The sequence below is a fragment of the Phocoena phocoena genome, chromosome 9 (genome assembly GCF_963924675.1).
Source record: "Phocoena phocoena chromosome 9, mPhoPho1.1, whole genome shotgun sequence".
Lineage (NCBI taxonomy): Eukaryota > Metazoa > Chordata > Mammalia > Artiodactyla > Phocoenidae > Phocoena > Phocoena phocoena.
This window is the reverse complement of record NC_089227.1, coordinates 67,906,894-67,919,393: the sequence shown is the minus strand read 5'-3', so window position 1 is coordinate 67,919,393 and position 12,500 is coordinate 67,906,894. Positions and strand designations below refer to the sequence as shown.

The 12,500-nt window shown below is 36.5% G+C and overlaps 1 protein-coding gene across 1 annotated transcript in view; it reads left to right on the top strand.

Moving 5' to 3' along the window:
- The window catches only part of IMMP2L (inner mitochondrial membrane peptidase subunit 2), a 914,463-nt gene that overhangs the window by 624,101 nt on the left and 277,862 nt on the right, over window positions 1-12,500 (top strand). The window contains exon 4 of the mRNA XM_065884239.1: window positions 379-444. Within this exon, the coding sequence (XP_065740311.1) occupies window positions 379-444 (66 nt within the window). The remainder of the gene's footprint in view (window positions 1-378; window positions 445-12,500) is intronic.

Below are 12,500 nucleotides of genomic sequence, written 5' to 3'. Positions count from 1 at the left end.
AATGAAGAAACTTAAGTATGTTATCATTTTAAAGAAATGCCTAATTATTTTATGTATGAATCCTCTTTCCTACAGGTACTTAGATTTAATAATGAAAATCTTTATACTTCTGGGTTTTTATTACATTTTTTTTTTTTTTTTTTTTTTTTTTTTTAGTTTTTGAAAAGTTTCAGTGTGATCCTTTTCCCTCAGAGGTTTGAAATAAGAATTCTTTCACTCTTAGCTCTATCTCACTTGGGACCTAAGTAGGACTGATGTCATGTCATGATTGCAAAGGATCCTGTAATGACTTTAATATAGCGTATTTTCTTGTAAAATTTCTTCTCATTTTCTTAAAACAACAGACACAACTGATTATGTAACCTTATCTTTTTCTAGGTCTCCTAAAAACCCAGAACAGAAGATCATTAAGAGAGTGATTGCTCTTGAAGGAGATATTGTAAAGTAAGAACTTAAACTGGTTTTTGTTGTTGTTTTTTTTGTTTTTATTGAGTTTAGGTTGTAAATATCTAGATTTTTGTTGAGTTTTAAATCACATCACATGGAAAGTACATTTCAATCCAAAGAGGTGTCTTTGAAGTCTTCAAACCTTTGGAGACTTTCCAAATGAACTGGTACATCTTTAGTGAGTATCATCAACCATTTCAGGATATAACACGTAAATAAACTGACTGATGGTATTGTTATCCTTTACTGGGAAGCACAAGAGAAATAAATATTAATTAAGCTGAAATTAACCACATTTTATAAAAAAGACCATTAAATAACTGTTTTTCAGGTATTGAAATTAGTATGATTGTTTTAGGTTATGATGTCAAGGTTCATTTTAGAAAAAATTCAATAACATTTTGTTATTTTAGAAGCAAACACAGGAACTAAGGGAGAGCTTTTATTATAATAGAGACGGGGGAAGATGGAAAAGAATGTGAAACAGAAACTTCTGAATCAGTGAAAAAAACAGTAGTTTTAAAAAATAACATTGTAACAATCAGGTGTTTTAACAATGTGTAGTAACATCTTATTTATTCTACTTGCTGATAAGTCTAGAATAATGTTTGAGATTCAACAAGTAAATATTGATGTAGCATGATATGTCTCATATTGATTGCTTACTTTAAGTTACAGCCAAGTCTGTACAATGTGGGATTCAATAAACTTTGAAAACTATATTCAGAAAGTTTTTTGATCCCATTTTCCCAAAAAGCTTGTATTAATGACAGTACAGTTTAAGTAATCTCATTAAAATGAACCTCAATTAAAATGGTCTAGAGCAGAATCTAGACCAACAGTTCTCAAAGGATAGCCCAAAGACCACTAGGAGTTTCCAAGACCCTTTGTGGGGTTCTGTGAGATCAAAACTACTTTCCTAGTAACACTAAGGTGTTATTTGCCTTTTCATTGCCATTTCTCATGAGTGTACAGTGGAGTTTTCCAGAGGCTACATGATGTATGATATTGCAGCAGATTGAAGGCAGGAGCAGATAAGAGAATGTGACTGTCTTCTATTAAGCCAGATACTAAAAAGATTGCCAAACATGTAAAAAAAAAAAAAAAGCCACTCTTCTCACTACTTTTTCTCTTGTTTTGGAAAACAGCTATACTTTTCATTAAATATGTTCTTTGTGTTAACATACAAGTTTATTATTGTTATTTTACATTGAATCACTAAAGATTTTTTAAATTCTTTTAATTTCTAATATGATAAATATTGACATCTAATATACACATAAAAGTTCTTTGAGACCTCAGTTATTTTTAAGAGTGTAAGGGTGTCCTCAGACCAAACAGTTTGAGAACTTGCTGATGCAGTAATGAATGGCAAACATTTTCATGTCCAGATTAAGTAATCATTAATAGCCTGCATGGTATCAGTGGAGCTATCGAGGTATGGTATGTTTAGTTTATATCCATGAGTATTTGCTTGGTCTTTTTTTCTTCTAAAATCTTTATTCAACTATAAAGCAGAAACTAACACACCATTGTAAAGCAATTATACTCCAATAAAGATGTTAAAAAAATCTTTATTGAGGTATAATTTATATACATATAAACATATATATAATTCACCCATTTTAAATATACAGTTCAGTGAGCTTTAATATAAATGTATGCAGTTGTGCAACCCTCACTGCAATCTAGTTTTTGAGCCTTCCTATTACCCTCAAACATTCCCTCACCCAATTTGCCCTTAACGCTGGTTCCCATCATTCCCCATTGCCAATGCCACACAACCATGGACCTGCTTTCTGTCTCTATAGGTCAGCCTTTTCCAGAAATTTTATTTACATGGTAATATACAATATGTAGTCCTTTGTACCTGGTTTCTTTCACTTAGCATAGTGTTTTTTGGTTCCTCCGTGTTGTGCACCTGTAGTTTGTTCCTTTATATTATTGATTACATTCCATGATATGGGTGCACAACTCTTATGAATATATTAGAAACAATGAGCTCTACCTTTTAAATGGGTAAATCATATGTTATATGAGTTACACCTCAGTAAAGCTATTAAAAAACAAAACGAAAGATCAATAAAGTAGGCAAAAATTTCATCTAAAGTAATCTAACAGGATTAGGAATGCCAAGAGATACATTTTATAGTATAATCCAAAGGTAACACAAATTTCATTCAGATGTATCATTATTGCTCACTAGCTGACTAGTCAACAACGTGAGATTGCAAAGCTTGTTCAGACATAAAAAAAAAAAAAAGAAACCTCCGTGCAATCAGAAGTCCTACAACAGACCTCTCGGAAAAAAAGGATGGGTTCTTGCTTTCCTCAGTAAATGTAAATATTAGGTTCACAGAGGAGAAGCTGATCTAGGAAGAGGGCTAATGGTACAGGATTGAAGGGTGAGAAAAGGGGATACGGGAATGTAGTAGGTTTACACCTTTTTTCCCCACTGCTGCATCCCACATGTGCAAAGTCTAGGTTCTTTGTTCCATCCTGCAAACTGACACTTTGGACATACATCCCTTTCTGGCCCCTTCACTATGCCTCTATCATGCAGCAATGAATAATATAAAGAATGGAAGTGGCAAGGCTCAAAACTTTTCTACTGTGTGGCCTCTAAAGACTAGTAAATAATTGATTAGAAGAAAGTTACTTTTGTATTTGGTGTTTTGAAAGAAAATTTTAAATTTCATTTCTCTGAATCTTTGGTACCTAAATATCCTAACCTTCCTGGACTTTCAATTAATAATTGAATATATTCCTATAATTTTCTAACAGCATCGAAAAACATTAAGGGACATCTAGGGAATAAAATACTGTTTACTCATGTGCTTACTTCTTTTCTCTGTGACCCATTTTTAAAAATATAAGAACATATTAAAATGTTTTTAATACCATCTGTCTACCACTGGAAGTCATTAGTCGACTGGCGTCCTAACTTGTAGTAGGCAAGGTGCTTTGGTCTGTGATAGGACTTTCCAGTCCCACCTTTGTCTTGGTTAATACTGGTTTACCCAGCAGGCAAGCTAAGCACTAATGTAGGTCTCTAGAAAAATATTTTTTTGAAAAAAATTGTTATTTTATTAAATGACCAAAGAAAAACAAATCGGACTTATCAGGACTTGGTTATACTTACTGTGGGTTTTATATTATTTTTATTTTGAATTACACACAATTAGAGGCTATAAAGGGAACCAGCATCTTTTCAAAGGTTAAGCCCTTAAAAGGCTTAATCCACTCCTCAATTTAATGTTCTGTTAGTTAAACTCCTTCGGATTACAATAATAGAGAGTAAGATATAGTTTAAAGAGCACTCATTTTAAAGCTACCTGGGGAAGGAAGGGTGATAGAGCCCAGGAGCAGCCTAGCCTCACTAAAGAACAGGAATGGCGGTGCAGCACTTCTGGTTTCTGTACACTTGTGCCCTGTCTGCTGTCACATTGCTTCTGCCTGTCTTGTCTGTGTTTCAGTTGGCTTTTGCCCCATTGTCAACTGCTGACTTCCTTGGGTGTGCCCCATGTTTAAACTACCTGAGAGAAATCTGAGCGTGCCCCTTTGAGGTATAGATCTAGAATCTGTCCACCTGACAGGTCACTGTCAACCAATTGATCAGTTGCCTTTGGGATAGGTGCCCTTCCCTGGTCCAGTCAGCTGTGTCTAGGCCTGCCATTTACCTGGTACAAACCCTGTAATTATAAGGAACCTCTTGGAAAGGGCTTGTAGGTATGGCAGGTACCCTGAGGCCTCCCAGATTCTGGCAGTGAGATTAGCAGTCCTTTACTCAGCACTGCCCTTCAAAACCTCACTTTCTTTTTTGAAAATTTATTTATTTTATTTTTTTGGCTGTGTTGGGTCTTCATTGCTGCTCGCTGGCTTTCTCTAGTTGCGGCGAGCGGGGACTGCTCTTCGTTGCAGTGCGCGGGCTTCTCACTGTGGTGGCTTCTCTCGTTGAGGAGCACGGGCTCTAGGCGTGCGGGCTTTAGTAACTGTGGCACGCGGGCTCAGTAGTTGTGGCTCGTGGGCTCTAGAGCGCAGGCTCAGTAGTTGTGGCGCACGGGCTTAGTTGCTCCACGGCACGTTGGATCTTCCCGGACCAGGGATCGAACCCGTGTCCCCTACATTGGCAGGCGGATTCTTAATCACTGCGCCACCAGGGGAGCCCAAAACCTCACTTTCAATTAGACTGTAATCTGCTCTCCTTAGTAGTTGCTTAGACCTTACTCTCTAGGGAAGATATTTTGTTTGTTTAAATTGTAGAAGTAACACAAGCTTGAAAAATGCAGAGTGCTTTAATGAACATCCTTGCACACATACCTTCATACACTTGTGTGTTTATTCTTACAGAATAGATATCTAGAAGTGGAAATATTCAGTTGACATATGTTTTGGTGTTGCTGTTGTTGTTGTTGTTTTTAGTTCTAATATATATACAGCCAAATTTCCCTCCCAAGAGGTTTGTGTATGTTTATACTCTGAGCAACACTGCATGAAATACCCTTTCAGAGGAAATTGATTTAAATATCATGTACAGTGGGAAAGCTGTGGGCTTCAGATTCAGAAACCAAAACATGGCAACACAAAATTTGGAAATAGTTCTAGATGATCAGGTTATATTTAATGTAATCAGTTCACTGATGGTGTAGGCCTTGGAACTATTCATTTAGAACACTAGTCCAGACGCCAGAGAGATGTAGTTGAACAAAAGAGACAAAGTCTCTTGCCTTCATGGAGCTTACATTTTAGTGGTTGGAAGCTAATAATAAACAGACGAACATGTAACACATAAGGCAATGTCATGAGCTAGAAGTGCTGTGAAGAAAAATAAAGTAGGAAAGGATGTGTAGGGTGATGGTAGGGTCTGGGATTGCTATTTTAGGTAGGATATTTACTGTAAACCTCTCTAATGAGAAGATATTTGAGCAGACTTCTAAATTAAGGGAGGAGGGGGAAAGAGAGCCATACTAGAATCTGGGGAAGGACAGTTCAGCCCAAAGGAATAACAAATGCAATTCTGAGATGGATACACGTTGGTTGGGTGAGTTTAAGGAATTGCAAGACTCCAGCCAGCATGTTGCACCTTTGGGAAGGAAGACAATGGAGGTAGAAGATTAGGTCTGAGAGGTTTGCAGAACCTTGTGGGTCAAAGGAAGGATGACAGGTGTTTATTCTAGTGGGATGGCAGGCCAGTGGAGAGTTTTGAGCCATGGAGCAGTATGATCTGATTGGTGTTTTGTTTGTTTGTTTGTTTTTGCTTTACAATGCTGTGTTAATTTCTGCTTTATAAGAAAGTGAATCAGCTATACATATACATATGTCCCCATATCTCTTCCCTCATGCGTCTCCCTCCCTCCCACCCTCCCTATCCCACCCCTCTAGGTGGTCACAAAGCACTGAGCTGATCTCCCTGTGCTATGCGGCTGCTTCCCACTAGCTATCTATTTTACATTTGGTAGTGTATATATGTCCATGCCACTGTCTCACTTTGTCCCAGCTTACCCTTCCCCTCCCCGTGTCCTCAAGTCCATTCTCTAGTAGGTCTGCATTGGTGTTTTTAGAGACTCACTCTGCCTGCTGTGAGAATAGGTTAAAGCGAGGCAATCTGACCCAATTAACTGGTCAAAGTGTTTTTCTCTTGAGAAAAATCACATCTAGCTTCTTCTAACAGTAGTTAAGTGTCCTTGTTTATGACATGAATGATGACTACTTTGCTTTGTTATTTTCGGAGTGACTCATAAAAGTAGTCACATTATTTGTAATCACCGTCATTAGGATTATATTGGCAAGGTGAAAAGTAGAGTTGAAGTATTTGTTCAAAGAATTCAGATGACTGTTTCTAATATAGTAAAAGAGGAGACTTTCCGGGGTCCGAATGTTCTCTCTTGATGTCGACATTGATTAAAATCACAAAGCAATTGCTTGATTCTCTGGATAGCTTAGCTAGGAATGTTAGTTATTGTCATAAAGTTAACCCAAACGGGGATACTTATCTATAACAGGAACAGTCAAAAGCTAATGAAAGTAATATTTAGACCCATTAGTTCCACCAAAATGTTTTTCATAGTTATTTGCTTTTCCTCATTAATTTGTTATGACTCACAGAGAAGCCCTGTTTTAGAAAAGCATAAAATGAATACAAAGCACTAAACTGCAGCAAGTCAGTATGAATGAACCACAGTTGAAATTTCGAAGGCATCAGCATTTTTTATTGGGACACTTGTATTTTTGTTTCACAGATTTTGTCAGCCCAGTCAGAAATGAAATCTAGCATCATTTCTCCTTGTACCTGATGAAATATACTTTACAGACATGTGGAATCTGGGCTTCCATGTAGTTAGCAACCTCAATGAAGTAAACGAATAGTCTTTTTAGTCTCCAGTGAAGAGGGAACCCATATAATTCATCACCTAAGCTAGGAGACTTTCGAGAGTGAAAGGGGATGATATTAATTATTACATTGGAATGATCAGCATAAACCGAACTGCCCAAACTGCGCCAAATGGTCACCCTAGCAGTAAATGTAATCTACTTCCTAATTCACTGCACATAATTTGATTTTGTTTTGTTTGTGGCCATCCTTGTTCGGGAGAATTCCAAGAAGTGTTCATAGAAAGCAATCACTTTGTGGCCTTCGAGAGGAAGTAAGTCTGGTGGGATCAATGGTGTTGTGCTCACAGCGCAGCGATTTTCCTGCTGTGAAGTACAGACTTTCTCTCACAAGTATTGATATTGCAAAGTAGTCTGAGGTAGAGAATCACGAGAATTCTCTCACTGCAAAATATTTAAATAATAATTCCTCTTCAAGTCCAGAGACTATTCTGTGAAATGTCAAAACATCCTGATTTACTAAAAATAACTTTCTGCTATTAGCAAAAAAAAAAAAATCCATTGAATCACTAGAAATTAAACATTTTAAAGCTTGTTGATCTTCAATGCGCTATTGAAGGTAGGGAAATCAATATTAACCTACCACAGATGGTTGGAACATATTATGTTCCAGCATATGATGAAGCTTTACAGGAAGAAAAAGAGAACTAAATTGAGTTTTCCCCAGTAAAACTAAATATGATGCCTGTTTAATAACTTCTTTTTAGGGTTGGTGCAGAAGCTCTGAATAATAGAGATCTAATGTATCTGTATGGCTCTCTTTGAAGACCATGCATTGGTTTATGGCATTTTTGGTAGATTAGTAATTAGGAATGTATCTGTCCTAAAAGGAAGGATAGAATGAAAAAGAAACTCGAAAAGAAGCTTGTGTCCAGGACCCTGATAAAGATTGGTGAAGGCAATGTTTTAGAGCATGGAAAATAATGGTTTTATTTTATAATTCTCAGATGGGAGCCAGATAGATGGTTGCTTCTGAGGACGGAAGGATATTTACACACTGGGTCCTAGCTGTTGGTAACTTGAACAGCAAGTTTTCAGAATGCTCTAAGGCCCTTTAGCCTGGTTTAATTTGAACCCTGAATTTTTCCAAATCAAAATAGCATGGCACATCCTTGCTTAGTACTTAGGATCTAACCAGTGCTGTTAGTTAATAGGTAAGGGCTTGAATTGTGAAAGTAAGTGTCCCAGAGTCTGTCCAAGGGTTTATTTACCACTAAATAAGAGACATTTGTGAAAAATCATCAGCTTCCCTCTGATGTGAACCTGAAAAATTATTAATATATTCTGGACATTTTTACCTTCTTCTTGCTAAAGAATTTTAATTCTTCTTTAGTCAAGAATTAAGGACTGGTAGGTAACCCATACCTTTTTGGAAATATTTCTTTCTTTTATGTAGTTGTAAATGATTATTTATCACACTACTGCTATATCCATGAATAAAAATGGAATTGCTAATAAAAGCTCTACGCCCTAGCAATAGGTATTTCTTTCTAACTATCAAAGTGATAGTTACCTTAAGTTTACATATAGAAATGTTGATCTTGGTTCTCTAAAGTTGAGACCGTTTCTGTAATCAATTTAGCAATATAGGGAGATTAACATAGTATGTATACCTCCACCTAGGAGGATGCAGTACTTGCTGGAAGTTACTAGAATATTTAGATTGAATTGCTTTTGCCAATAATGATAACATCTATTATGTGGTATTCCCCCCACCCCCATCGGTGGTTCTCTGGTTTCATTTTCTACCTTAGTCGTCTTGTCTCTTGAAGAGGAGTCTTCTTTAGATACGAAACTCTTCCACATTTATTCGTTTATGCATAGTCATTCATTTATTCATTCACTATGATGTAGAAGTTGCGAGCACAAACTGAATTCAGACTTCCTTAACGCGTTTCCCAGTTTTGCTTCTTATTGTGTTACTTTGCCAAATTACTTAATTCTCTAAACTTAATTTTTCTCATCTGTCTGTGAAATAGAAATTATAATAGTACATACTCCATAGAGTTTTCTTGAGAATTACATGCAATAGTGAATATAATTTGTTTAGCACAGCGCTTGGCACATAAGTATGTGTTCAGTAAATATTAGATATTATTATTAGTAGGCATTATGATTTAATCATTTATTGAGTGACTAGAGTATTTACTATATGCTAGACACTGTGCAGAATTCTGAGATTATAAAAAGCCGTAGATAGTCCTTGCCTTCTAAAGCTTACAGTTTGGTATGAAAACAACAAAAATAGCAGAAAACAAACAGACAAACAAAATACAATGTAATGAAAGAACTGCCCCCATGGAGATGTACCAAAGGTCCCTGGAACATTGGAGGAGGAGCATCTGGTCGACCTGAGGAGTTGGGCTGTGTTGGAGACAACTTTCAGGTTGATGTTTGAGATGAAGAGGACATCTCCAGCCTCTTCCTTAATTGTGAAAGTAATACAGGGTTAGTACAGAAAATTCAAACAATACTGGAGCGTATGAAGAACAAAGGAAAGGTCCCTTTTTCTCTTAGCCCTAATTGAATTCCCAGAGGTATATCTGGTGTGTATCCTTCTAATCTGTGTCTCATAGTAGGATATTGAAAGGATTTGTCAAATATTTATCTTTCAGCAGTTTTTTCCTTGAATACTCCATAAAGAAAAATATATACTTGAGATATATCTGTAAGTATTTATGTTTCCCAATGTGTATGTTATGTTATACTAGTATACTCATATGTCTATACTAGGTATTTATTTGTGAACATGACAATTCCAGAATTGCTTATTTAGTAAGTCCTAAATAATAAATAATAGTCCTAGGAGTAACGTACACAAAGCTACCATAGGCGTATTATTGGGTAGCAATGATTTATGATTTAGACAAAACCATTTATAGAAAATTAAAGGGGAGAACATGAAAATAAATATTAACTGATATCCTCATTATTTAATGTTCTTCAACCTAAACTCTCCATATCTAAAAGGAAATATTAGCACTGTCATGGCCTCTCTAGGTAGTTCATGGAGTGAAATAACTGGGGTACTTCAGGTAGGAAACCCATTGGCTTAGCTTAATTAGGGAAAATCTTTGCAACAGAAAGCCTAGCAGGATGCTGTGATCTGGCTCCATCCTCGTCCACATTTCCTTGTTTCTCTTTAAAAGATAGTAGTCAGTTTCTAACTTTTTGCTTTTCAACTAACCTCCTTTTCTCTCTTCTTGGGCTGGCTTTGGGACTTTGCTCCTCGGTTCTGCCATTAGTCTCCTCCCCCTTCCCCAGTACAGATAGATTATGTGAAGTGCTCTTTTGGAATCTGATTTCTTCCTGGCAGGAAGTACATCACATCTGAAGCTGGCTGCTGCATTAGTGTATTAGCCTTCTTTGCTGCTGGCTTAATTACATTTCTTAGTATTATTACTTTCTGAAGTTGTGGACTCCAAGTTAAAATATAGACAAATACTAACTTTTGTACACTTCTTTGAACTAAATATTGATTTTTTTCCTCTGCTCACAGTAATGTAAGTCTGTCAAATATTTTGAAAAGACATATAAGTATAATTATCTCAGTAGGAAACTAAAAAGATTGTCTTTAAGTACCTTTTTAACTAAGCTTAAGAAGCATGCCAGGAAGATTCAAGAATATTTCAGGCTGAATAATTACTTAATAATTAAGGAACAGATAGTTCTTCTATTTTTGTGCAATTTCAGCTAACCTTGTTTAAACTTAACATTGACTGTGGTTCCTCTTTAAAATGTTTGAAGGAAGATTTTCATGTAGGGAGCAGATGTGTCTGAGGTATTGATTTAATTAGTTGTGGTTGCTCTAAAATTTTTGTTAATTTTTTCTTATAAAAGTATCTTTTTTTTTAAAGACGCCTAAGAACAATAAGGGGTAGCATGACAAAGTATAAGAGTGTTATACTTGGGCTAAGATAATAGGAGATTCAATCTCAGCTCTGTTTTCTTACAAGCTAGGTGACCTTGGGAAAGTTACTGACCTCTCTGAGTTTTGATTTTTTTTTTTAAATCTCTCTATTTTCCGGGTTATTTTGAAGACCAAAGGAGGTAAATTAATATATGTACTAACCCTTTGTGAATTTCAACACACTATCAAAATGTAATGAAATTTAATTTAATTTTCTACATGAAATAATGGATATAATTTGGTTAGCACAGAGCTAACCCAGAGCTTAGCACAATGTCTTGCCCATTTTAGATTATCATATTTTTGTCATTGTTGAAATAATTTGATTGTACTGCTAGGTTAAGACATAGCTCCATATTCAGTGAATCCAGGAGGTGGAAGAAAAAACACTTTTAAAACTTTCCATGCACGTACTCAAAGGCTGGCTATGTTATATCTTTGGGATCTTGACCTGCGTCCTCCTGCACATTGTTACCTGTTGGCAAGATATTTCACAGTTGTAATATTTGTTTCTTATTATACCTACAGCAGGGATCAGTATACTTTCTCTGTAAAAGGCCCATAAGAAATCATTTTGGCTTTGCAGGCCATACTGTCTCTGTCAAAAATACTCTACACTGATACTGTAGCAAGAAAGCGACTCTCAATGATACATAAAATGAATGGTGTAATAAAAATCTCTTTACAAAAGCAGATGTTGGACTAGATTTGGCCCATAGGTCATAGTTTGCCAATCCTTGGTCTGTGTTATCTACTTTTATTCCCTTAACTTGGAAATCAATAGAAAATACAAAACTTATTTCTAGTCCTGGCCAATAGTTTAAATAGAAGAGAAGAATTAGCCTAAAAGCCATGGGTTCTTTGATTATATGTTGGTTGAGGCAGAGGGCAGTGGGAGGGAAAATACTGAGTTGCTACTTTGAGATCTTTGCGGAATTGCTAGAAGCCTCATGGGTGGACCTCTACAATGAAGATATTTGTCTTGGGCTTCCCTGGTGGCGCAGTGGTTGAGAGTCCGCCTGCCGATGCAGGGGACACGGGTTCGTGCCCTGGTCCGGGAAGATCTCATGTGCCGCGGAGCGGCTAGGCTCATGAGCCATGGCCACTGAGCCTGAGCGTCCGGAGCCTGTGCACCGCAACGGGAGAGGCCCACGTACCGCAAAAAAAAAAAAAAATTTATCTTGAGCTGGATGGGGAAGAGCTATTATACTATAGGAACCTTGCGAAACATCTTCACTGGAGAGCAGTCCCCATGCTCGTAAAAGAGTAGAATAAATTTCATTGCCCAGATAGTTTCTTTTAATACAAAAGGAACAGCCCTGCAGTTGGAAAAACTCTGTATCAGAATATTACCCTCATGCTATTTATATCTCATCTTATAAGCCTAACATAGAACTCCAATTATCTTTTGGCTTTTATTTTAGCTCAGTCTGCCTATGCTGGACCAAACTGAGAGTCCAGAGAAGAAGGAGCTAGTAACCTAGGGGATCTGTTTGCTTTAAGTAATTTAGTTCCTCAGTTCATTTCACTGTGTTATGGAAAACATTCAAACGTTATCTAACTCATTATGATAGATACCCATGTGTTTAATAGCATCATAATCACGAGCAGTAAGTATTCCCATACTTAAAATGTTGATTGTGACACTAAAGTCTATGCGGTTTTATAAAATTGGAAAATATTTGTTTATCAGAAATATTAATTGTAAATTATTCATTAAAAAGGGAGTGTCTTGGACTTCCCTGGCGGTCCA